Source organism: Nicotiana sylvestris, chromosome 2 (genome assembly GCF_000393655.2).
Source record: "Nicotiana sylvestris chromosome 2, ASM39365v2, whole genome shotgun sequence".
Taxonomy (NCBI): Eukaryota; Viridiplantae; Streptophyta; class Magnoliopsida; order Solanales; family Solanaceae; genus Nicotiana; species Nicotiana sylvestris.
Window position 1 is genome coordinate 135491083 of NC_091058.1, and position 26021 is coordinate 135517103.

General features: G+C 37.0%; 3 protein-coding genes across 3 annotated transcripts; 2 read left to right on the forward strand and 1 right to left on the reverse strand.

Annotated features, from left to right (window-relative positions):
• The first annotated feature begins 520 nt into the window (after nt 1-520).
• On the forward strand, nt 521-1106 carry LOC138885644 (uncharacterized). Its single transcript, XM_070166615.1, has 3 exons — nt 521-691; nt 794-906; nt 1046-1106. Exons 1-3 carry the CDS (start codon nt 521-523, stop codon nt 1104-1106), a joined length of 345 nt encoding a protein of 114 aa, XP_070022716.1.
• An 8534-nt stretch (nt 1107-9640) lies between these two features.
• On the forward strand, nt 9641-12807 carry LOC104220978 (uncharacterized). The gene is made up of 5 exons (XM_009771949.2): nt 9641-9823; nt 9919-9971; nt 11932-12108; nt 12197-12274; nt 12367-12807. The coding sequence occupies exons 1-5, from the start codon at nt 9764-9766 to the stop codon at nt 12533-12535; spliced, it is 537 nt and encodes a 178-aa protein (XP_009770251.1). The 5' UTR covers nt 9641-9763; the 3' UTR covers nt 12536-12807.
• A 1291-nt stretch (nt 12808-14098) lies between these two features.
• LOC104220979 (protein root UVB sensitive 4) lies at nt 14099-19878 on the reverse strand. Its single transcript, XM_009771950.2, has 10 exons — nt 19189-19878; nt 18137-18283; nt 17529-17675; nt 16630-16692; nt 16451-16527; nt 15598-15703; nt 15260-15362; nt 15012-15163; nt 14844-14909; nt 14099-14615 (listed from the first exon to the last, which is right to left on the reverse strand). Exons 1-10 carry the CDS (start codon nt 19777-19779, stop codon nt 14418-14420), a joined length of 1650 nt encoding a protein of 549 aa, XP_009770252.1. The 5' UTR covers nt 19780-19878; the 3' UTR covers nt 14099-14417.
• Nucleotides 19879-26021: the final 6143 nt, after the last annotated feature.

The following is a 26021-nucleotide window of genomic DNA, read 5'->3' on the forward strand; positions in this document are numbered from 1 at the left end:
CACATGGATACAATATGGAGGTGCTAATATAAAATACTTCCATGTTTAGTGGAAGATACACACTAGTGCTAATACAATTAATTCTATACACAATGATGCAGGAATCAAGATCACAGAACCAAAGCAGGTAGAAGACCAATTTCTCTCTTTCTTCAAGAAGCTGATGGGAGAGTCATCACACATTTTCCCCTGCCCAAATTCTGATGAGGTGATTAAGAAAGGGTCCTGGCTGACAAGACTACAACAACTGGAGCTGATCAAGGAAGTCACAACAGAGGAAATATTTGATGTTGCTAAAAGAATGCCAATTGAAAAAGCACCATGTGTTGATGGATTTCCAATTGAATTCATCACACAACACTAGGAGGAGGTAAAATGTGATGTGCTTGCTGATGTACTAGCTTTCTTCCAAACAGGAAATATGAACAAGTTCATCAATTGTACTACTATCACTTTGATCCCAAAAGTCCCCAATCCCACTCAAGTTAAGGACTATAGGCCTATAGCATGTTGCACAACCATGTACAAGATTATTACTAAAGTGCTCACTGGGAGACTAAAGAAAGTGATAGGTCGTCTGGTTGGAGGATCTCAATCAGCTTTCATTGAAGGTAGAAGTATCACCGATAATATATTGTTCACTCATGAACTATTCAAAGGCTATAACAGGAAGGGAATTTCAGAAAGATGTGTACTTAAGGTTGACTTTAGGAAGCCCTATGACACATTGGATTGATATTTTCTGAAAAGACTTATGATTGAATTGAGATTCCTACATAAGATTATTGAGTAGATAATGGAATGTATAACAACTGTCACTTATTCCTTAACACTGAATGGGGGCCTCACTGAACCCTTTAAAGGCCAAAGAGGAAAAAGGCAAGGTGACCCTATGCCACCTTACCTGTTTGTGCTTGCCATGGAATATCTACAGAGTTAATTTTATCAGTTGGCTTTGAACAAGGAGTTTCACTTCCACCCTAGATGCAAAAAGGTTGAGAGTGATGCATGTGTGTTTTGCTGATGATCTGTTGATGTTTTGTAGGGAAGACCTCCCTTCTATTAGGTTGATTCAGCAGGCTTTTATGAAATTCTCAAAGGACTAAGGATTACAGACAAATGCAGACAAAAGCTCCATTTACCTTGCTGACATTTCCCCAAATCTGAAAGAGGAAATTTTGCAGGAGTTGGGATATAATGAGGACACATTGCCATTAAAATATCTTGGTGTGCCACTATCATCAAGGAAACTTTCAATTAACCAATGTTGGCCACTGGTAGAAAAGATCACTGCAAGGATAAGTTGTCGTACATCAAAGCTATTATCATACTCAGGAAGATTGCATCTCATAAAATTAGTGATCTTTGGTATACAACCATACTGGGCACAAATATTTCTATTGTCAAGAAGGTGTTGAAAATGATTGAAGCCACATGCAGGACATTCCTATGGACAGGAAAAACAGACATCTCTAGGAAAGCATTGGTGTCTTGGGAGAAGATATGCTTTCCACAAGCAGTTGCAGGACTGAATGCTATTAACCTATATAACTGGAATAAAGAAGCAGTAGCAAAACACTTATGGGCTATCACCAAGAAGAAGGATTGCCTTTGGATCAGGTGGCTCCATGCTTACTACGTCAAAAGCCAGACTATCGATATTATGTCTATACTTAAGAATGCAGCCTAGGTAGTGAGGAAAATTCTTGATCTTAGTAAGCTTATCCTTGTACCTACCATGCAAGGTGACCTAACTTCAAGACTGATTAAATTGCAAAGTATTAATGGAAGATTCAACATCAAGAAGCTATATCAGATACAAATCCCTCAGGTCCAAAAGGTGCACTGCAAGAGCCTAATTTTACAACCACATATACATCCTAGACACAAATTCAACTTATGGCTAGTTGTACAGGGGAGACTACCTACTGTTGAGAGGCTACAGAAAATTAGTATTCAAGTTCCTCAAGCTTGTGTATTATGTGTCCTGGATGATGAACACTTATTCTTTGGTTGTGACTACATGAAGAATATCTAGCAAAGACTACTGAATTGGCTTGGTTGTCCAAGACAAATAAGTACATGGCGGGAAGAGGTGAAATGGGTGACAACCTTTGCTAGGAAAAAGAAAGGATTTGGGATAATTGTCACAGTTGTCTTTGGGATGATGGTATGCCCCATATGGCGAGATAGGAACAAGATCAGATTTCAGCGTGGCAGCTCATCCCCAGATTGAATGTGTAGAGAAATTGCAAGCCATATACACATTAGAGGCAATACATATCTCAGTTGGCAGAAGTATTTGGACGCATTGAATTGGTTTCATTAAACAAGTTTAGCTTCTTTGTTCTGTCAATTGTAATGTATATTTATCTATAATGCAGATAGTGTAGGCATTAGGATGTGTATAGGTATAGTTGAAATCAAAACCTTGTATAGGTTATAGTTGAGCAATTAATTGTCAAGAAGAGTAAAGGAACTGGTCAGCAGTTCCTGTATCGTATTGAACTTTTTGGTTAAATAGATAAAATTTTACCAAAACAAAAGTTGATTGGATGTTGTAGCTAAAGTTTTAGTCGATTTGGTGGAGATTTTGTAGTAGATTTTAGAAATTTGGGTTGAAATATAGTTGAACTAGAGAAGAAGACGAAATTGTATTGTATACCCAAATAGTACACAAATATACCATTTTGGTATACAATTCATTCCAGCATATACTAACAATACAATATAATATAATAGTATATTGTTATAATTTGGTCCTTTTTAAACTTTTCCATTGGGTCCTTTTTTTAAATTTTGGGTTGAAATTATTGAACTACCAAAGAAGATAGATTTGTATTGTATACTAAAATTGTGTATTGTAAGTACCGCTCTGCATGTTGTTTTTAGGCTACCATTCTTATGTATGCCATGTCTCTTCGCTCTTTAATCTCGTCGAGGTCTTGCCTTCTGATTTCATCGTTGCTTGGCCTGATCTCATTTGAATATCTTAGACTTGGTTCTCCGACCTCGACCGGTATTACTTCATCAGTCCCATAGACTAGTGAGTATGGCATTTCCCATGTGCTTGTCTTTGGCGTGGTGCGGTGCGCCCACAACACTTTTGGAAGCAACTCTAGCCACAATCCCTTGGCATTTTTGATTTTTTTTCATGATATTCAATATCGTTTTGTTGGAGGATTCAACTTGTCTATTGCCTACGGTGTGATATGGCGTGGAGAGTATTCTTTTGATGTGCCATTTCTCGAAGAACTCGGCGACCTTCTTCCTTGTGAATTGGAGTCCGTTGTCACAACTAATTTCTTTGGGGATACCGAAGCAGCATACGACATTCCTTCATATAAAGGCGATCACTTCTTGTTCGTGTATTTGAGCGAACGCACCTGCTTCCACCCATTTTAAAAAATAGTCAGTTAAAACCAAAAGAAATCGTACATTACCTCGTCCTGCGGGAAGGGGGCCGACGATATCCATTCCTCATTTGATGAAGGGCCAAGGCGAAGTGACTGAGTGGAGGTGCTCACCCACTTGGTGGATCATGGGGGCACATTTTTGGTATTGTTCGCATTTTTTAACAAAATTAGTTGCTTCCTTTTTCATTGTGGGCCAATAGTACCTTGCTCGTATGAGACATATGATTAGGGCTTTATTGCCGATGTGAGCCTTGTAGTGACCCTCGTGGACCTCTTCTAGGATGCGCCATGTCTAGTTTGGTCCTAAACATTTTGCCAAAGGGCCGCCATACATCCTTTTGTACAGATCATTGTTGATGATGTTATACCTGGCTGCTTGCATTCGAAGCTTGTTGGCTTTTTTTGTCGTTTGGGAGCACACCGTCCTGCAGGTAGGTGACAATACGGTTGTTCCAATCAAAAGTTAGGTTAATAACGCGCACCTCAATTTGGTCGATGGTCGAGTAGAAGAGAGTGACCACATTCTCTCTTCCGATTATGCTTTTAGTAGCTGCTGCCAATTTGGTGAGGTCATCCGCCTCGATGTTCTGTGCTCGAGGTATTTGGTCGAATCAGTATTCATTGAACTCGGGCAGTAACTTGCAAATATTAGCCTGGTAATTTTATAGCCTTTGTTCCTTGATTTGGAAAGTCCTTGTGACTTTATTGATGATGAGTTGTGAGTCGTATCGAAGGACAACCCATCGTGCTCCGTACTTGAGTGCCAGTTTTAACCCTACAATCCCGACCTCATACTCAGCCTCATTGTTAGTTATATTGGGACACCGTATGGACTAGCGAATTATCTCGCCTGTCGGGACCTCGAGTACGAGTACCAGTCTAGATCCTAACGCATTGGAGGCACTATCGGTGTATAGAATCCATGGGTCGTGTGCCTTGGGGTAAGTATTAGTGGCTTCCCTTTTGACATCGGGCATTATTTTAGCACTAAATTCGGCAAGTACTTGTGATTTTATCGTTGTTTGCGGCCGATAGGTTATATCATGCTCGCTTAATTCAATGGCCCATTTGGCTAACCTACCCGATAGCTCAAGCTTATGTAGGATGCTCCTTAGAGGAAAGGTCGTGATCATCGAGATGGGGTGGCACTGGAATTAAGGTCAGAGCTTTCGTGAAGCTACAACTAAAGTCAAGGCTAGCTTTTCGAGGTCGGGGTACCTCGTTTCAGTGTCGAAGGGCTTGCTAATGTAATAGATTAGAGATTGCATGCCTTTATTTTCTAGGACCAGGACTGCGCTTACTACAATGTCGGACACGACCAGGTATATTAGGAGGCGTTCTCTGTGTTCTGCCTTAGCAAGCAGCGGGGGCGAAGATAAGTACGCCTTTAGTTCTCTCAGGGCGTCGACGCACTCGGAATTTCATTGGAGCCCATTGTCCTTTTTGAGCACACTGAAGAATTTGTGGCATCTATCAGAGGATCGTGAGATGAACCTCGACAGGGAGGCTATACGGCCGATCAGCTTCTACACCTGCTTCTTGTTGGTAAAGTTTTCTGGTATTCCCTTTATAGCCTTGATTTGGTTAGGGTTAACTTCGATGCCTCTTTGCAACACCAAAAAACCGAGGAATTTTCCTGAGGTTATGCTGAAGGCGTATTTCTCGGGGTTTAATTTCATGTCGTACCGCCTGAGTATGCCGAAGGCTTCCCTCAAATGTTCAATATGGTCTTCCTTTCTTTCCGACTTGACCAACATGTCGTCAATATATATTTCCATGGTTTTGCCGAGCTACTCTTCGAACATTTTGGTTACTAGCCTCTGGTATGTCGCCCCTGCATTTTTCAATCCAAACGGCATAACTCTATAGCAGTACGTCCCTTGGTGGGTGATGAAAGTGGTTTCATCCCGGTCTTCCTCCTCCGTGAGGATCTGGTTGTAACCTGAATAGGCTTCCAGGAAACTTAGCAGCTCGTGCCTTGCTGTTGCGTCGATGAGCTGATCAATGTGAGGTAGTGAGAATGAGTCTTTCGGGCACGCCTTGTTCAGATCTGTAAAGTCTACGCACATTCGTTATCTCCCATTTTTCTTTTTTACCATGACCACGTTAGCGACCCACTGGGTATTTTGACTCCCTGATAGAGCCGTTTTCAAGTAATTTTTCCACATCTTCGTGGATGACATCATTTATTGCAACGTTGAATTTTCTTCTAACCTGCCATACCGTGGGGGGGGGGGTACAGTGGGTTAACGTTCAATTTGTGGGTTGCTATTTTCTTCGGGATGCCAGGCATATCTGCATGAGAGAAGGCAGACAAGTCCGCAGTATTAGTTAGAAGTTGATGGAATATACCTGGTTCTTGTAGTTTGTGTCCGATATACGCCTATTTACTGTGGTCACTCTTGTCGAGCTGAACGAGGTTGAGGTCTTCCACGGTTGATCCCGTAGCTTCCACGAATTCGAGTTCTTTGATGACATCTTTCCCTTCGTCGATGTTCAACCTCGACCACGTTAATTGCTATGCTTCTGCACCTTTGCCCTTTAACTGTTGAGTGTAGGTGCAGTCTTGGGCGATACGGTAGCATTCTTCGACTGTGCACTGCTCGCCGCGGATGATGAATATTCCCTATGGGGTGGGAAACTTGAGACCTGATATATGCTGGATGGGACGATCCTCATAGCGTGTATCCAAGATCGTCCTATGATGGTGTTGTACGTTGTATCTTGATCCATAATGTGGAACGTTGTTTCCAGGGTGATACCACTAGCCAGAACAGGTACTGTGATTTCTCCGGAAGTCCGCTCAACTGCATTGTTAAAACTCGTTACTGTGATGCAGCGTGGCACTTATCTTCAAGCCGCATATGTGTGAGGACTCGAAGGTGGATAATGCAGGTTCCACTTCCGTTATCTACAATAATCTGTTTTACATTGGTATTTGAAATACACAAAGTAATAACAAGTGCATCATAGTGAGGAAAGGTCAAACCCTGGGTATCCGACTCGTCGAAGATGATACTTTCTTCGAGGTCGTCATACCGTTCATGGGTGATTGATCATTTCAGCTTATGGGTGGTTGTGAACTTTACATTGTTGATTGATGCCTCGTCGCCTCTATCGATGATCATTTGGATGGTGCAGGTAGGGGAGGGTAGCTTCGACGGTCCTTGATAGTGTTCTCGTTCTTGAGCAAAGTTCGCTCTTTCTCGGTCACTCATTAATTCTCTTAAATGCCCTTGGTGGAGCATGTTCACTACCTCTTGCCTCAAGGCGATGCAGTTCTTGGTCTTGTGACCTCATTCTTGGTGGAATTCACAGAGGACATTCGACTTTATGGTGTTTGGGTCGGACTTTATCTTTTGTGGCCATTTCACCTTTGGGGCCGAGCTTCTATAGGGCGTAGACTATCTTTGAAGGAGAAATACAAAAATTGTGAGCAGATAGTGATGGAGGCATACCTCTCTCGTTTCGGAGAGTCCATGTCTGTGGCCTGCATGGACCGTCGCCATGGTGAGAGGGGAGGGGGTATAACAACAACTCTGACGTATGGCTAGTGTCTTTCACGGTTGAGGCGTGGACCTACATGATCCTTGCTATTATCATTTTTACGATCTTTTCTCCCATTTATTTGGACTGATGTCAACTATTGGGTCGGTCCATTGAGGTCGTCCTCATCTGGTCTCACCTCGGCGCAATAGGCATTGTGTATTTCGTCCCAAGTGGTAGGGGTACTTCATGAGTCAGCTTAATAATTTTTTGGTTGCCCTCGAACCGCACCTGTTCAGCCAATTTTGGAATGCTGCTACCGCCATTCCTACTGACACATTTGGGAGAGTCATTCTAACACGATTGAACCGGGCGAAGAAGTCCCTGAGCCCTTCACTAGTGATTGTTTAGTGGCAAATATATTGTTTACTCTCGCCTCTGCTTTCTTAGCCCAGGCATGTGCGGTGACGAACTTGTCGGCCATTTCCTTAAATGTTTCTATGGACCGCGTTGGCAATTGTGACTACTATGTCAGCGCTCCCCCGATTAGGGTTTCACCAAATTTTTTCAGCAATATGGATGATACTTGCTCTTTGGTGAGGTCGTTTCCCTTTACTGCAGTGACATAGTGGGTGACGTGATACTCAGGGTCTGTTGTGCCGTCATATATCTTCAAGTATGGTAGCATCTTGAATGTTTTAGGTATAACATGGGGTGCGGCCTCGTCGATGTATGGTTGTTCTACAAATCGACCGGCATCCCGTTTTAGTAGAAGCTTTGGGGCGCCTTGTATCATATCTACCCTTTCCTGGTGCTCCCTCATTTGGTCGCGGAGTGATTTGTTCTCGTTCTCCATATCCTCCATTTTTCTTAGAATAGTTGTAAGGGTGTCGTTACCTGCATCATTAATAGTGTGAGTGATACCCATTGAAGGAGGAAGGATGTGCTTCTCAATGGTTGTTGTGATATCGACTCATGCATCTTCCCTGCTCGCCCTTTGGGCATGTTTGTCGAGTATGCTGGTTAGCGTGCTCGTTAGCAATGCTTCTAGTAGTTTTTTCACTGCTGGCGGTGCTTCTTCCGTTGTGGACGTAGAGGCTCCTTTTCCATGGGAGGTGGTAACGCTGCCATGAGGAATAGGTGAACCACTTCGTCTAAGGGAAGCGTTTGGTGTTATGTTCTCCTCATTTTCTCCATTAACCTCATTGATGGTGTTTAAGAGGTTAGCAGTAAGGCCTGCCACTGCTTTCAAACTTTCCTCTCTATTACCTGCCATATTAGACTGTGCAAGTAGGAAAAAGAAATTTTTGCGTTTTGCTCTTGTCGTTGTTTTTTTAGATCAAGAATAACTATGACTAAAATATCCCCATAAACGTCGCCAAATGTTTGACCAAAAAATATGAAACCTTTTGTTAAACCAATTAAATAAAAAGGTGATGGGTAAATCCTAGTTAAATATAAAAGTTCTAGATCTAACACGTACTTGTATAAATAGTATATAATAATCGTTTGAGCTAATTTAATACAAATGGTATTAAATGATGCTTTCTAGAATGAATGGAAGAACAATGATGAGAAATGACTATATTAAATAACAGTAAGTGTAAATAGAGAGAATGATTCACCCAAATATTGAATGAGGTGATAATTCTCTTATCTGACAACGATGTAAGACAAATGGATATTGGAATATATGAGGTTTTCTCGGATGTGATGCGATAAAAAAGGAGGAATGAACAACAAATCGAATCCTTATGGAAAGGTAATCTTTTGGATTCTCTCTCTAGAGTCAACTTTTCATTAGAGTGATTATCAGAATCAAAATCACATGCCTTTTTCCTTCTCTCTTCTACTATTTATATGTGATATTTCCAAAAACCCTAAAAAAAGGTACAGCAGAGGGAATATTCAACAGAATATTCCAAAGCTATACTAGCCGTTATTTCTTTTCCTGCTGCTCGTCCTCGGCCTTAGGAGCTTACTCGGCGGCTCCATATTGTCAAGCTCGGGTCGTCCTCGGCCTAATCACCCATGATGAGACACATTTCTCTCACTTGGTCACCTAGTTATGCCGAATTTCTTTAGCGGGATTCTGACCCATACAATAATTGCTTAGATAAGTTCTTCACAATTAGTGTATCTTAATCTGTCATTTACATCATTTTAAAGTGAAATTTGTATATTTTTTTTTGGGGGGGGGGGGGGTCTTTCGGAAATACTCAAGCGGCAGAAACTTATTACCCGACACATAAGTTTTCCCTACACATTTTTTAATACCCAATCAAAGTCAACCAAATAAAGTCAAACTAAGCTACTAAACCAAGCTAAGCCAAGCCAAATCAAGCCAAATCAAGCCAAGCCAAGCCAAATCAAGCTAAACTAAGCCAAATGGGTAAAAAAAAAGTTGGGATGGGTGAGTAGGTTGGGTAATTAGTTTTAATTCGGTAGGTATATATTGTAACTAGTTTGCAAATGGGTAGAGAAAGGTAATTGTTTTAAGCTCAATGGGTATTTTGCATAAATTTTTTTGTGTTCCCAACATCTAACAATGAGTTTGTCAAGTATTTAACGAAAACCAAAAGTATTTATTTGTACAAAATTAAACGATCAAAATTGCTCAAGATATAATTTCAAGGACTATTTTAGACCTATCTAAAAACACAAACAATCATTTTTGTAATTTTCTCGTAATGGGGTCATAGAGTAGTGGGATGTTTTAGTTATTTGGGCTAACTTTGGGGGAAGATAAAAACAATTTCACAAGTATACTAACTCGCTCCGAAAATACCTTTACTTTTGCTCCGTCTTCCTGAGCTAAAACCCTAAAACCTTTGCAGAGTGCGATACCTTGTTCAGTCGATATGTCGGGACGAGGAGAAGAGAGCGATTCCGATGCTCCCGAAGAACTCACTACCTTACAGGTTCGTTTTATTGTGTTTTTTTCTGATCAAATTACTGTTTTTTTTTGGGCGATATCAGATGTAGTGGTAGTTGAGCTAATTGGTTTTGATTGCAGGGAATTGAAAAAGATGAGGAGATTAGAAAAGTTGAACGAGAAAATAAGGCTAGGTATGCTCTCTTCTTAATTTGATTTTTCCCTACCAAGGTTAGTGGAATTGTTGGCGAACCGTTATAACTTCAATTTTCAGATAGAAAATCTTCTTGACTGCTGAATTTATTGGCCATTAGTCACTGGAGCTGAATTTAGCTATATTATCGACCAATATGGTGAGGAGAAAGTTGAATCCTTTCCAAGTTGTTGAGGAAGCTGTTTCCTACTCCCTCCGTTCCAATTTATGTGAACATGTTTGACTGGTCGCAAAGTTTAAGAAAAAACGAAAGACTTTTAGAATTTGTGATCCTAAACAAGTCAAAAAGGGGCCCAAAGTATTTGTGTGGTTATAAAAGCTTCTATTAAGGGTAGAATTGTAAGTTTAAGTTAAATTGTTACTCCCTCTGTTTCATATTAGATGAGTTAGTTTGACTCGGCACAAGAGTTAAAGAAAAAAAAAAGACTTTTGAAACTTGTGGTCTTAAAAGCTTAAGGGGTAAAAAAATTGTGGGGCCATGATATTTGTTTGGCTATAAAAGTTTCTCATTTAGGGGTCGTTTGGTAAGGTGTATAAGAATAGTGCGGAATAAAGTGTATTAGTAATGCAGAGATTAGTAATGCATGGGTTAGTAATGCAGATATTATTTCTTATCTACTGTTTGGTATAGTGTATTAAAATTATAATGCATTGCATTATTTTTTAAAAACATAGTTGTTTACAAAAATGTCCTCCATATTCTTTAGCTTTAAGGGACTTTAAGGACAATTATGTCTATAACCATACTAATGCATGCATTAATAGTCTTGGTATTACTAATGTCATGGTTTTCTATGTATTACTTATACATAGGATAATACCAAGTATGATGTATAACTGATACTTGTATTAATTATACACAGGTAAAAAAATGTACCAAACAATGTATTAGTAATGCATAGAGCTAATGCTTGCATTATTTTTTCTAATACCTCCTACCAAACGACCCCCAAGGCTAAACGGGTAAAATGAAAGAGTTTAAAGTTGAATTATTTCCAAATTTAGAAATGTGTCATTTGTTTAGGAACAGACTAAAAAAGATAGTATCTCATCTATTATGAAACGGAGGGAGTACCAAATTTAGAAAGGGGTCATTCTTTTTGGAACGGACCAAAAAGGAAATAGGTTCACATAAACTGGAACAAAGGGAGTACCTCTTAAGGCTTGAATTAGAGAAACTTGCATTTCTGTTGAAAAGTGTTGTAGCAAGAAGAAAAGGAGAAAGTTTAAGTTTTTGGTAAATTGAGAAGTAAACAAGTATTATATCCCTGCGTTGCTCAAGGCTAGATATTCAGTTGTTTTTTTGGGTCTAGAAATGTGTTGTATTTCCCTACTGTTTTTGCTTTGATGGTTTTGGAGATTGTAAGGTAGTATTATGGCCCCCGGACTTCGGTCCAGTAGTAAGGGCACAACGCATGACATGTGAGTTAGGTGCACGTTCGAGGTTCAAACTCCGTCGTAGATAAAAGCATGCACGTCTGCGGTTCGAACTCTGCCGTGGACAAAAGCATAGTAATTGTTGTTTAAGTGGACATGGATAGAAGGGCGGGCCTATTATCGATCGAGTTTCAAACCATGAGCCGCTCGCCTTGGGGATTTCTAGGTTCTCAAAAAAATAATAAGATTTAAAGTCTGTATTAGTTTCAAGGAAATATGAAAGTTCTTCTATTTGCCATTCCTTGCATATCTATAGTGTCAATGGCATCATACTTGCGCTTATGGTCCTTTGAGACGGATATTATAACATTAGGGATGACCCATTATTTAAGCCCTGAAAACTAGTAATTTGCTTGTAATTTTTCTTCATATGGTGGATGTTTGTGGGAAATTCCACGTGTTCAATTTGATATTCTTGCCTTGGAATTATAGCCTTTAATTGCAAAACATGATCAACTTATGGTCTTTGCATCTTTTGTTATGAAATGACTGCTCTGTTGTAGAGTTGTTCGAGAAGGTAAGGAACGTCGTAGACAATGGGCTCAAAAGTTAACTCCACGACATACTCGAAATGATGAAAGCATTGAAGACATAAAAGAACCTGAGAATGCCCAGGAGTCAAAGGACAATGGAGGAATGCTACCTGATGAGATTGTGAAAATCCTTGTAGCTCGTGAGAAGTAAGTTGCATTTCTTTGAGTATCCTTAGCTTCTATATTCTTCACATACTTCTCAGTTCTTGAAAAAGGGTATTCACTCGTTGTGCAGGAAAGTTTTCTCGTCAGACTCAGAGGAAGAACATGAGAAGAAGCCCACCTCTAAAAAGAAAAGATCCAAGAGCTCTGGGTGAGGATCATGCACTTCTCTCTTCTGCTTTAATAGATATAATTTTGATACCCCACTTTTAGTTACTCACTGTATTCTTGTGGCTTGTTCAGATCTGGACCAGTTATTTTGAAGGATCTACCACCTCCTCCGTGCTTAGAAAACTCACTGGAATTCTTAAAGAAACGCAAGATGCAGGTATCAAGGTCATCAGCTGTTTTGAACAATTCCAGTCAAGCATTACGGCTTCTATCCACATCTGGCTTGCTACGTAGCAAATGATGGCCGATGATTCTGAAAATTGTAAGCTCAGGCTTACGCGAATGTTGTATCGCTTGCTGTAATGAGAAATATGCTCTGCTAAAGGTGTTAAACGGAAAACGCCTTCCAGACATCTGATGGGGTAAACCATAAAGAAAGAAATCAAACGATGTAACAATTTTTGATGGTATATTGCAACTTTGTTTTTCCCAAATTATGGATGGGACTGTTCAACTGTCAAACTGCAACACTTCCATGCCAATCAAGTTTTGAATCATTAAGTAGTTAAGCAAGATTATGAATTGCTTAAACAAGAAAAAATGCTGTTTTGTCTAAGAAGCGTTGTCAGGTTAGAAACTACAGTTGGATGAAGTGATCCAGTGATCTTGTTGTATGCGTGGTTGTACTACAAGTGATATCAACCACCAATGGTAATTGCATCCTTATACTTGGTATACAAAGCTGTTATATAAGCTTTCTAAGGTTTTATAATTAAATCTAACTTTCAATTATTCTCAGCTGTACAGTGGTACTAGAATGATATAGTTAAAATGACATTCCTCTGAAGCGTGGTTCTCAAGTGTGTGATAAAGTCGAGTAGCCAGAGGCCCAGACAGCTGAGAAAAGTGTTTTAAATTATATTTGTGTTCAATTATGTCATCACCTCTAGTTCAATGTACAGTATCAAAGCAAGTATAGGTCTTGTTTCTAGTCTTATGCTATGCTACGCCATGAAAGAATTCAATATGCTTGGCCTCGCTTGTACAGAGCGTGTAAGACATTATTTCATAAAATAAAAAATTGTATCATGGTTCTAGGTGAGACGGTACACAATTTAAGATCTTGCAAAAGTGTGTGTGTGTGTGTGTGGGGGGGGGGGGGTTCCGTAATTACTTACTGGGCTGAAACTCTCAGTCTAATCATTATGGTGATGTGATAAATTCACATTCTGGGGCTCAGATAAAGAAGGTTCTGCTATGTGGTTGTCACAAAACCATGCTTTTGAATGATTCCCTTGCAAGGATGATGAGTAATTGCAAGTTGCGAGTATAGAGAATGCCAGCCAAGCAAGATAGTTGGGATATATAGACAGTTTTCCTGGGATTACTGGGACTGTCCCTAGTAGCACACGTTTGGTTAATCTAGTTTTGTTCAGAGTGGTTTTTGATTCAGAATCACCCCTAATCGTTTCTTCTTTCTATTCCTTTGTGACCTCTAATACTTGGTTATCTTGGTTCATGGAGCGGGTCCAAATTCATAAATCCATTAGAAGGCACACCCTTTTCAAAATGTTCTTGTTGTCCCTGACTCTTGTTTCCGTTAAAGATTACCAGCCAAGCATAATAATGATCTCTTCTCGGGAAAAAAGTACAGTAGATACTAGACTATCTGCTCTCTCACCCAGAGCTACTACTATTAAACAAGATTGATACAGGGTTAAAAGTCTATTCGTCGGAATGAGTCTCTTTTATTATTAACAAAACACCAAAATTTGTATTTGCCAAAAAGAAGGATAGATGTAATAGTGTAGACGGCTAAAATATCTTCATCTTATCAAACAATTGCTAAACCCTTCAGCACACATTCAGAGAAAATGGATGAATGAGGAAACAAAAATTTATGGATAACAAGTTTAACCTTAACCACTTAATATACAACATGGAGAAAGCCACTCAAAATTTGTACAACACTTGCTTCCTCCCTCCAACAAAAAAAAAAAAGAAAAACTCATCTCTCCCTACCTGCAGAGAGGAAAATGAAAACCAGTGCGGGCAGGTCTTGTACAAGGCAACTCTTTTCACTTGAGGGATGCCAAAAAATTTGATTATATACAAGCACAAGGGAATCATAGATAGCTTTGCTCTTTTGCAAATAAACCATAGCCCCAAGAAGACAACATTGCTTACCATCCATAGCAAGGTTGCTCCTGCGTGCTGAAAAGAATATTCTTACATGCCCACCCCAAAGACAACATTTGCTCATACAACTGGCTCATATTTTCTTCTGTTAATCTCTTACCATCTTCAACCAGGTTAAACCATTGCTCAAGAACTGCAGTGGAACTACCGCAAGCTTCTATATCCTTGCGTACATAACTTGCCTGTCAATCACCATAATTACTTATTATTATTGAAGTACCAAAATTGGTGAATGACCATTATAAAAATCTTAAAAATAAGAAACAATTATTGCTAGACATGTTTCGAAGTAAAAGTAATGGTTTGCCAGCACTCCCTAGTTCATTTGCAAAAGGAAAATCATCCTTCCACATTACTACCTGAAATATTAATTACTATGAGAGTATGAAATGGATATAATAATGTCTTACATGCAAAATGCCCCTGATCACATCTGTAGTGCCGACCCCTTCCCGCAGCGAAAGTAGGACACCATACTGTAATAGCAAAGCAAGAAGAACTGCTTAAGAAACACATTCAGAAGAGCAACAGCTTGCTGCCCCTGATTACTTTTCTTTTTTGCCTTTGGCTATACATACCTCCTGATTCCTTTTCGATTCACTAGTCAATCTCTCTGGGCTCAAGAAATAAAAGTCTTCATTAATCAAAGATTCCATCATATTCTTAGATAGCTCTGCTGTGCAAGGTGTAGGATTTACGTAACCGATTCTGATAGACCATGGCTCTCTGCCTGATTAAAGCTGATTAATAAGCTTTATCTAATAATGAAGTAGCACCAAGTGAAGCAATAATGCCTTATTACGGAAACATGCAAGTTAGCAATTACCTCTGCTCCAAGATAAGCCAATACCCTCCTGTTTACTCACCTCTGCAGGTGATGGGACAAATCCTTGTTGAATCCATGTGCTTATAATAATCTCAAGCCTATCCTGGAATTAATGTAAAAGGAGTGATCAGAATCAACATGTGTAGGATGATTAATATTCACACAAGAAAGACTGTTAAGCAGGCCACGACATATCACATACATCTTCTCCTTAGAGCGAACATAACAAGTCTTGTCACTTTTAATTGTTGATTCTCACTCAAATCTACTTCCTATAAGAAAGACAGTATAATTCAATTTGATAATTGATCCTTTCTGCATAGAGAATGAAGGTCAACCTTAGTTAATGTCTGCAGATGCACATGCTTTAGTCCTTGATATATACCAAAAAGATCAACCACTGAGAAGATTGGGTACACCACAAATGGTAGACCTGCTTGCAAACTTTTACATCATCGAGAAGTCAGGAATCTACATCACAAGGATTAGTACAGAAAAAGACACAAACATATAATAACTGATTCTTTGATTATAGGACCTTATATATAGGAAGGAAATAGTAGAAGATATAATCTAAGTTGCCCCGACATGGCAGTTTAGGTGTCGCACCCGTGTCGACACGACACTAGTATGGATGTGGGTATGGGATCCATACCGGATATGGTCAAATAATTTTGGGTACTTTGACCCCGACGAACGAAAAAATTCGAGACTATATACAATCTGATTCCCGAAATCAGAACAAAAAATAGAGTGAATTTAAAGAAAATAGCATGTCTTATCTATGAAATCGATCCTTTACTTATACGTAAGTATTCCACAGAATTTTTCATAATTTAGAGATATTTTTATATTTTGTATTTTTGAATTACTTTTAGCCAGATCCCCACACCCATATCCGTACTAGGATCCGTATCCCTGAATCTTAGAATTTACATCTCGAAGGATCCGACCTCTAGATCCGCACCCGTGTCTGAGCAACTTAGGATATAACCACACACTCACTTCTCATATCACAGTGTAAAAAAGAAATGATAAGAGCAATGCGTATAGACTGTTCCACTTCAACCACAACAAGATAGGCTAAACGGAATGGTCCATGAAGGCAAATGGAAAGAATCTCTAAATAATTTGAAATATACAGAAAAAGAAGCTGGCGATAGTTCAGAATTTCAAGTTGGAAAAAAGAACCTTGGATTATTAGCAAATAGTATATTCAGGGCTGCAGCAAGTGCAAGACCAAGATTATCGAAGCACACTGTTTGAATCTGAAACATAAACCAACAGTCAGATTGGAATAGCGAAATTAATAGGAATATTAATCATAACACTACAGATCCAGCAATGGCGCGATGAATTATATACATAACCTGTTCTTTTGCAGAAACCTCACCAAGATTATCGGCAATTGCAAAGCTTCTATGAACGGCAGTCTGTTAACATGTAGACAATAAATTCTTGATCAGGAAAAATCCAGCTCAAACCTCAATGGTACTGATAAATCAAGAACTTAATTGTGCTTATTCAGATCACAAAAATTAACATGTGATTTGGCTATTTAAGAAAACTAAACTTATTCAACATATTCGTTCCCCCATTAACTGGCAAAAACAAGCAGTTAATAGCGGAAAATGTCATGTTGAGAAATTCATTGCATAAATTCTCTTCTAGATGTTATAAATATGCTAAAAATGCTTAACAGAAGACAAATTGCTTCTCTCAGATCTCCATGAACAATGAATGTGAATTGGTCATTTGCGGAAGCGATTGGCTACAGTACTCAACTTCAACTAGTTACATTTACCTCAAGTTCAATTTCAGAGACCAATTCAACTTAAGTAGCATCAGCCTTAAAATGCCAGAGTTGACGTGGGATTTTACTGTAGAAATTCAAAGCCTCTTAAGTGCATAGATTTATTAGCCTATTATTTTGAAATATGTCAAATGCACTTTACATCTTAATCTTACCAATTTATATAACAAAAATTTGAAGAAATCAATTCATATGTCAAGTTGCAGTTGAATTGCTAGAACCACAAGGGAACTTTTTCTTTGATAACCAGAACCCACAAGGAGAACTTAAACATGGTAAACTGCTGGCTGGCAAGAGAAGTGAAATGGTATTGCTTATGGTCAAATAACTAGCTCACATCTACCAAGTATCATAACAAGGAGCTAAACCTGGAGAATTTGAGATAACTGATCAGATAAAAGTGCTATACTTCACATGCATATAAATATGAACATATGTTTTGAAGCTGAGACTTACACCAGTTGCTAGGTAACACGCAAGGCTTATTTGCTTGGCGATGTTGGCAATTGATGCAAGCATCAAAAAGTATTGTGGGAATACAGGAGTCAACAATTCAACTCCAATGCTCAAACTGAAGAGAACAGATGTATAGAACCTTACTCTCTGCAGCCAACACCAAAAAAACAAAGTAAGAAACATGCCAGATGAAACTTAGATAGCCTCTTGAGTAAATGAGGCCACTCGTGCCCATGTATTGAAAGATGGGAAAGAAATATGAAGTGAGATGATTGATTGAAAGGTTGATGTCTCAAGTGAGATGGCCTAGCCGATCAGGCCGTGATCATACACCATGCCACACATATGGTGGTAACTGTACTAGAAATGATAACACAAATTGTGGATATGGCTGATGTCTCAAATGAGATGACCTAGCCGATCGGGTCGAGATCGGACTTCGTGTAAGAACACGGTGGTATTGTGGATTGTGGCATATCGGTACTAAATCTTGCTTAAATATAAGCATCATTTCCCAAAAGATAGAAATGAATTCTAATTATCAAGAACAGTAAAATAAGCTTTATAAGATGAGTTGCACAAAGTATTCCCTGTTAGAAAAGCTATACCTTAAGATTGGTATCAAACGAAGATGCTAGGCTAGCAGTGTAGATGCACCTGCTCAACCGTCCAAGACCATCCTTCAGGACCCAATTTAGTGCAGCAGCTGATGGAAGTGAACTGGAGTTCCCTATTCCAATTGCCCGCAACATAGCCTGTATATCGTTGTTCACAAAATACAACCGATTAGACAAGCCATTGTCAAGGCAGTTATTTGAGTGATCCGCACCTTAGATGTTAATTCACTTAAAGCTATTGATTGTGCAGGTACACATATATCAAGTGAACTAGTGTACAATTCTACCAGTGAACTATTAAAATACTACTTCCCTCATAAAGATCATAATGACTAATTCCAGCAGAGTCACTTGACCTTATCACTAAGCTCCGATGGAAGATTTGAACTTTTTACCATATACCAATAAACAAGTTTTACAAGTTTATAGCTGAGATAAGAATATGCAATATCAAAATCTTAACTTTTTACCATATACGAGTAATTTACAAGTTTAATAGTCGAAATATGAAGATTCAACATCAAAATTCAAACTTTATTACCTACACAAATAATATTACAAGTCTGATAGCAAAATACAAAGATACAATACAAAAATTGAAACTTTTCACCGCATACAACAATTTACAAGTTCAATATCTGAAATATGAAAGATCGAATACCAAATTTGAACTCATATACCAAAAGTTTAGTAGCTAAATAGCTTAAATATGAAAATTCAATATCGAATCTAACTTCTTTACGTATCTAGTAGTTTACAACTTTAATAGGAAATCTGAATATTCACTATCAAAATTCGAACCTTTTGCGTTATACCAACAATTACAAGTTCAATCACGGAAACAAACGTGTACCAATGACTTACAAGTTTAATAGCTGAAATATGAACACCCAAAACCATACATATGAACTTTTTTCACTGTATAACAATAATTTACAAGTCTAATAGCTGAAATATGAACAATCAAAAAAAAGAATTTGGACTTTCCACTGTATAACAATAATTTACAACTTTAATAGCTGAAACTTAAAAAAAATATGAACCTGGGTGGCAAAAATTTGGAGAGCAGAACTGGAAACACGATGAACAAACTTCCACTTCACGTATTCAAGGTAATTACTACTAACTTTCCTTGGAAGAAAAAAATTCCTTACAGCCAAAATACAAATTCTGACTAACTTTTGAACTGTATCTTCAAAATTACAGCAGAAATCAGATAGAGTAAAAGCATTCCCATCAACAGGGACCAGTTTTAAGTCATTCCCATCCCAGATATACCTATAAAAATTGTCTGACTTTCGAACCAAAACACGAAGACAATACGGGACAGTGGGTGTTTTTTGCTTATTAATCAACTTTTCTTCTCCAAAAGTTAATGAATTTTCCAGATATTTTGTAACACCTGGTGGGGTTATGGAGGTTTTGGGGTTATTGGGTATGTCTGTTTTGGAGTTGGGGATGTGGGGTTTGTCTGGAATCCATGAAAAAGAACGGATATTTTTACTTAGCCTTTGTTCTTGAAAGTTTATGGAGGATTTGAGGTTATTGGGTATGGCTATTTTAGGTGTGGGGATGTGGGGATTCCATGAGAAACAAGAACGAGCTCTACTCGATGGATATAAGTTGGATTGCATGAAATTTTAGTTGAATTCTCAAGAGAATGGCTCTTGAAATTTCAATGGTTTGTGTTTATATGAGATATAACGGCCAGGGTTCACTAAACAATTTAGATGATTTCGGTTCCTGTTTTTCCCAAAAACTAGAGGGACAATATTGTCTTCAGGCAGTACTTGTCTTTGACTACAATTAGTGGGCGTTTGGACATAAGAATTGTAAAATTTTGAAACAAAATGTGAATTTTTTTTCAAGTGAAAATATTATTTGAAATTAGAGTTTGTGTTTGGAAATGAATATAATTTTGGATTGTTTTTAAAATTTTATGAGTAATGTGAGTGAAAATTTTGAAAAACAACTTTTGGAATTTTTCAAATTATCGAAAAATTCCAAAATTCATCTTCGAGTGAAAATTGAAAATTTTATAACCAAATATGAATTTCGAAAAAAGTGATTTTTTTTAAAGAAAAAGGTAAAAAAATTCTTATGTCCAAACGGGCTCTTAGACTTTCATCTACTACGATTCCCTCCATCTCCTAAGGGGTCGTTTGGTTGGAATACAACTTATGCCGGTATAAGTTATGTTGGGATAAGTTATGTTGAGATTAGTTATTAGTTGTGCTGGGATTGTTGTTTATTCACTGTTTGGTATGTTGTATTAAGAATGACAATTGCATAATTTCTAAGAAGAAGGTATAAGTTATACTGGTGCTAATTACCCCATCCTCTATAAGGTATAAGTTATCCCGGTGTTAAAATTAACACCGGAAAAACTTATACCTGGTTTGCTAACCAAACAGAATATTAAGGTGGTATTAAATTTGTATACCACCCCTATACCTTCTTATACCTTATACCAAACGACCCCTAAAGGTGTTGGGAGTATCATCTTGGAAGTAAGTATTTTTCTTTTTTTTCTTTTTTTTTTTAAAAAATAAACTTTTTAAGAATATTTTAAATTATGAACCATATTTTCTTATTGTATTTTTCATATACTTTTTGCATATGTATTCTTTTTTAAAATACTTAAGAATTAAAACTTAAGTTCATATTGATTCCAAAATTTGAAATTTTATTTGTAAATTATTTTAATAAGAAGATTTATCATGTGCACCGAGTCTGAATATTTTCTCTATCAGAATATGGGGATTAATTTTATCAAATATCATTAAATTTACTTTTGTAATACTAAATTATAAATTTATTTTTTGTAAAAGTAAAGTCACTAAACTAATTGTCTGTAACACTAAAGTCACAAAACTAATTTCTATTAATAATATAAGTCACTACATTATGTGTTAATTGTCTAAAAAATACAAATCATTGGAAAATAAAATGTTTGGCACTAGAAAATAACATATTATCGCCACATCATCATTTTGCCACTGTATCCATGCCACATGGGAAATTTTTTTATCACAAAACTCCACCATTTTATAATCTATATTTTTAACATAAACAACTAAAAAAGCATAAAAATTATAAAGAAACGAAAAGGAAAAAGCGCTTCCAGATTAGTGAACGATTCTTGGCTATCGATGTTGACGAGAAGCATGCTTTGATAGCTCTTATAATTCATTGCATAATTACACTCGTAGAAGCGATTTTCAACCTCGTTCCAATTGATTTTCCAAAATGTCAAAAGTTGAGGATTTGTGAAATTATTTAGCTAGCATTTGGACATAGATTTGGTTGAAGTTTAAAAAATAAGTTTTTAAAGACGACATGAAAAATAAATTTTGAAAGTTGAAATTGTGTCTTGTATACAGTTAAAACCGGGGCTAATGAGTATCCCAATTTTCCGATGGGTCAAACGAAGCAAGGACATAACTACATGGAATCAGAACCAAAGCTGGGAACTTCTCGTACTAAGGATCGAACGGGATGCTCGCCACCACACCCAATAAGACAACACCTCCCGAGTCCGGTATGAGCTCCAAGACATCATAAAGCACTACAAACGGTGGCACGCGACTAACAGAGGGTCGTGATATCCAGACCCAACCGGATATTATAGCGCGGATCCCGCTCGATGTCGGTAGCGTATCAGTAATTGATGTACAAATCCTTCTTTTTTTTTAGAATTGTACTAGGAGTAAAACTCTCCTACTATATAAAGGGGAAGTTTATTATTCAATAAAGAGACTGTAACACACATATCAAGGTAATACAAACTTGTTTCTCTACTTTCCAGTAATTGAAAAGTTCTTATTTTAATTATAGTTCTTCACACGCATTTGGCTCTGAATCGAGGGTCCGATCGAGGGCAGAATTATTGTTAAGCTTCAAATCTAAGTTCGGACTCAACGTCATAACTGGTTTGGTTATCCATAGTACCTTTAATGTATTTATCTAACATTCCTGATCATTTGTGTTGAATCAATCCACATATCTTTAAAACCACTTATAAATTCAATTGTTATCCATTTTTAAGGGGTAAACAGTTTGGCGCCCACCGTGGGATAAGGATAATAGTGGTGGTTTGATACGAATTTCCTTAACACACTATATTTTACGATTGTTCTTTTAAAGTTTTAATTTCAGGTTAGCTTAAAAATCATTTTAGCTAAAAATTCATGTTGGGTCGAATTCGAACAAATCTATCGATAATTTGTAAGAAACTCTTTATCTATTTTTAGAAAATTAGAAGACAAGAACAAAAGACAAAGAAATGAAGAAAAATAATAAAGTTTATTATGATACATATCTTTCTCATGTAGGAGATGAATAAGTCTATTTATTTAGTTCTACAATTCTACATTCTTTGCACTTGTTATACCTACTCAGTTAGATTTAGATATAGATTTAGATATAGATACTTAAATATATATTAAGAATTTCAAAATTTTCAAATTCTATTAATAATAAATATTAGTATCTAATTTCTAATTTCTAATTTCTAATTATTAATTAGTAATTAGAATTCAAATTCTTAATTAAATTATAATTATTACAAGATATCTTTATTTATATAATAACATAATAACAAAATGTCAAACTCTCAGTCTGCTCACTTGAACGTTGAGGCCGAGTCTGGCCATCATGGCGAAAACAACAACCTAGTGCCTAGTAATGAGGTACCCCCTGTTGATCCCAATCCCAATGGAGTCCCAGCTATCGATCCAATCGACACCAATTCATAGGTTGTTATTGACGCCCGCCTAGCGACCCCGAAAATAGCATTCGCGGAGGCCCACGAGCAATGGTTCGAGAAACACCCGAGGGATAAGGTGATGGAATAAGCATGCGGCTAATTTTCGAAATATTGTAGGCTCAGCAAGCGGAGTGATAGTGCAACTACATAATCAATGCCATCCTCCTGGTAGGGTGTAGACGTGTAGTTTTTGACCCTCCCCAAGATTTTTTCATATTTTAGCATGTAAATATTTAATTTAAGCCTAATATAGCTATTTCAACTCATTTTAACTCTTTATTTTATTTTCTTACAAGAAAAATAAAAATTACAAACAAGTATTTTAGTTTATGTACTTTTCATAAAAAAACAATTTTAAAAAAATAGTACCTTATTTTTATCTTTATATAATTTCGAAAACACAAAAATAGTTTATATTTAGTTTAATTAATTAGGATTAGCTTTAGTATTGTGCAATATTTCTATCTTATTTTAAAATGCATTATGTAGTATTTCAGATTATGAAAAAATACAAAAAATATATATATATTGCATCTGCATTTTGGATTTTATTTTACATTTTTAGATTAATTAAGTAAGTTGTTGTTGAAAAAATAGAAAAAGATCATAAAAAATAGTCATGTTACATTTTACTCTTTAATTTTCAAATTTTGGCAATTTTCTTTTAATTTGGTTTTTAATTAGTTGTAATAATTATTAGGGTTAATTAATTTAATTGTCTAAGATAATTTGGGTATAGAAATTAATTTAGGTTTTATTTAAAAAAAATGAAAAAAGAGTCTTACCTAACTAATTAGGAAGCTTCTATATTGGTAGGGTAAAACTAACACTAATGAAAATTAAATAATAACACTAACTAGTGGATAATTAAAGAAGTTAAAAGTATAATTTGTAATGGAAGATGCACTAATTTGATGCCTATTTAGAGATTAGAGAGCTGGAGAAAGAGGGGGAGGGGGGAAGTATAAAAGATAGAGAGGAAAAAAGAGATGGCGAGTTTCGAGGTTTTGCTTACAAAAACCTCACGGAGAACAAACTTGGACTCCGGTCAATTCAAGAGTTGATCCCCCAAACCTGGACACAAAGACTTGGGACACCATTAATTATCCCAAGTGGCGAATCTGAATTTTAAGCTCTAGATGTAGAATTTTTAGGAGGAAGAAGACCCTTTTTTCGTTGGCTGTCCGTGTATATCCAGTGTATATCGAGAGTATCTCTAGTGTATATAGACTGTATACTGACTGTATATTGAGTGTATACCCCCTGTCTGCGTTAAGAAGAAGCCATCTCTTTTTTCCTCTCTATCTTTTGAACTTCCCCCTCCCCTCTTTCTCCAGCTCTCTAATCTCTAAATAGGCATCAAATTAGTGCATCTTCCATTACAAATTATACTTTTAACTTCTTTAATTATCCACTAGTTAGTGTTATTATTTAATTTTCATTAGTGTTAGTTTTACCCTACCAATATAGAAGCTTCCTAATTAGTTAGGTAAGACTCTTTTTTCATTTTTTTAAAATAAAACCTAAATTAATTTCTATCCCCAAATTATCTTAGACAATTAAATTAATTAACCCTAATAATTATTACAACTAATTAAAAATCAAATTAAAAGAAAATTGCCAAAATTTGAAAATTAAAGAGTAAAATGTAACATGACTATTTTTTATGATCTTTTTCTATTTTTTCAACAACACTTACTTAATTAATCTAAAAATGTAAAATAAAATCCAAAATGCAGATGCAATATATATTTTTTTTGTATTTTTTCATAATCTGAAATATTACATAATGCATTTTAAAATAAGATAGAAATATTGCACAATACCAAAGTTAATCCTAATTAATTAAACTAAATATAAACTATTTTTGTGTTTTCGAAATTATATAAAGATAAAAATAAGGTACTATTTTTTTAAAATTATTTTTTATGAAAAGTACATAAACTAAAATACTTGTTTGTAATTTTTATTTTTCTTGTAAGAAAATAAAATAAAAGAGTTAAAATGAGTTGAAATAGCTATATTAGGCCTAAATTAGATATTTACACGCTAAAATATGAAAAAATCTTGGGGAAGGTCAAAAACTACACGTCTACAGCTGCCCCTCTTTGACTGGAAACACGAAGAGTTTTCTGACAAAGAACGACTAGACATGTTTTGACCCGACTCTTATTCGGAGAGACTAAAACTAAAGGAAAGGGAGAGATTGTGACCGAGCCCGGGTATCTGAGCTGCCTACATATCTTTGGCTATAAAGGAATCAGGTCACGTGTAGTTCAGAAGTGAGTAAGGTGATGGAGTATACTGAGGTGAAGAGCCGATCGATGTTCCGTTCCGTTGAGGTTCCGGTCTGCGGTCCTGTTATTCCATCAAAATCAAAAACATGAAAAAGACTAACTAAGCCTATGAGCTACTAGTTACAAGATTTCTATCTATTAGTCTTCTGAAGCTTGATCTTGAGTCTTGGTTGATGCTTCATGCGGACTCTGATCTGAATCTTGATGTTTGTTAACTACAGGTGTTGGTTCAATCTTCTTCAGCTTTTTCATATCAGGACGGGACATGCAGAGCTCGTGACTTCAATTATGTCTTGAACAGACCACATCTTTTCTCCACTTCTGCACTTTGGATTCATTTTTTTTTTCTTTTCTTTTTATTGTGACTAGCTTTTGTTGATCATTGTTGTCTTCCTCTCGATTTCTGAACTTGAATTTATGCTGGGGATTTTTGTAGTAACCCTCCGCTCTCCGGGAGTGCTCCTGACTTTAACAACTTAAAAAGTAACGCCTCCGTTCTACGGGTGGGCTCCCGAATGCAGCAACCTAAAAGTAACACCTCTGTTCTACGGGCGGGCTCCCGACTGCAACAACTTTAAAAAAGTAACGCCTCCATTCTACGGGCGGGCTCCCGACTTCATCAACTTAAAATTTAACAACCTCCATTCTACAGGCGGGCTCCTGACTTCATCAACTTAAAATTTAACAACCTCCATTCTACAGGCGGGCCCCTGACTTCTTCGACTTAAAATTATAACAACCTCCGTTCTACACGCGGGCTCCTAACTTCATCAACTTAAAATTTAACAACCTCCATTCTACAAGCGGGCTC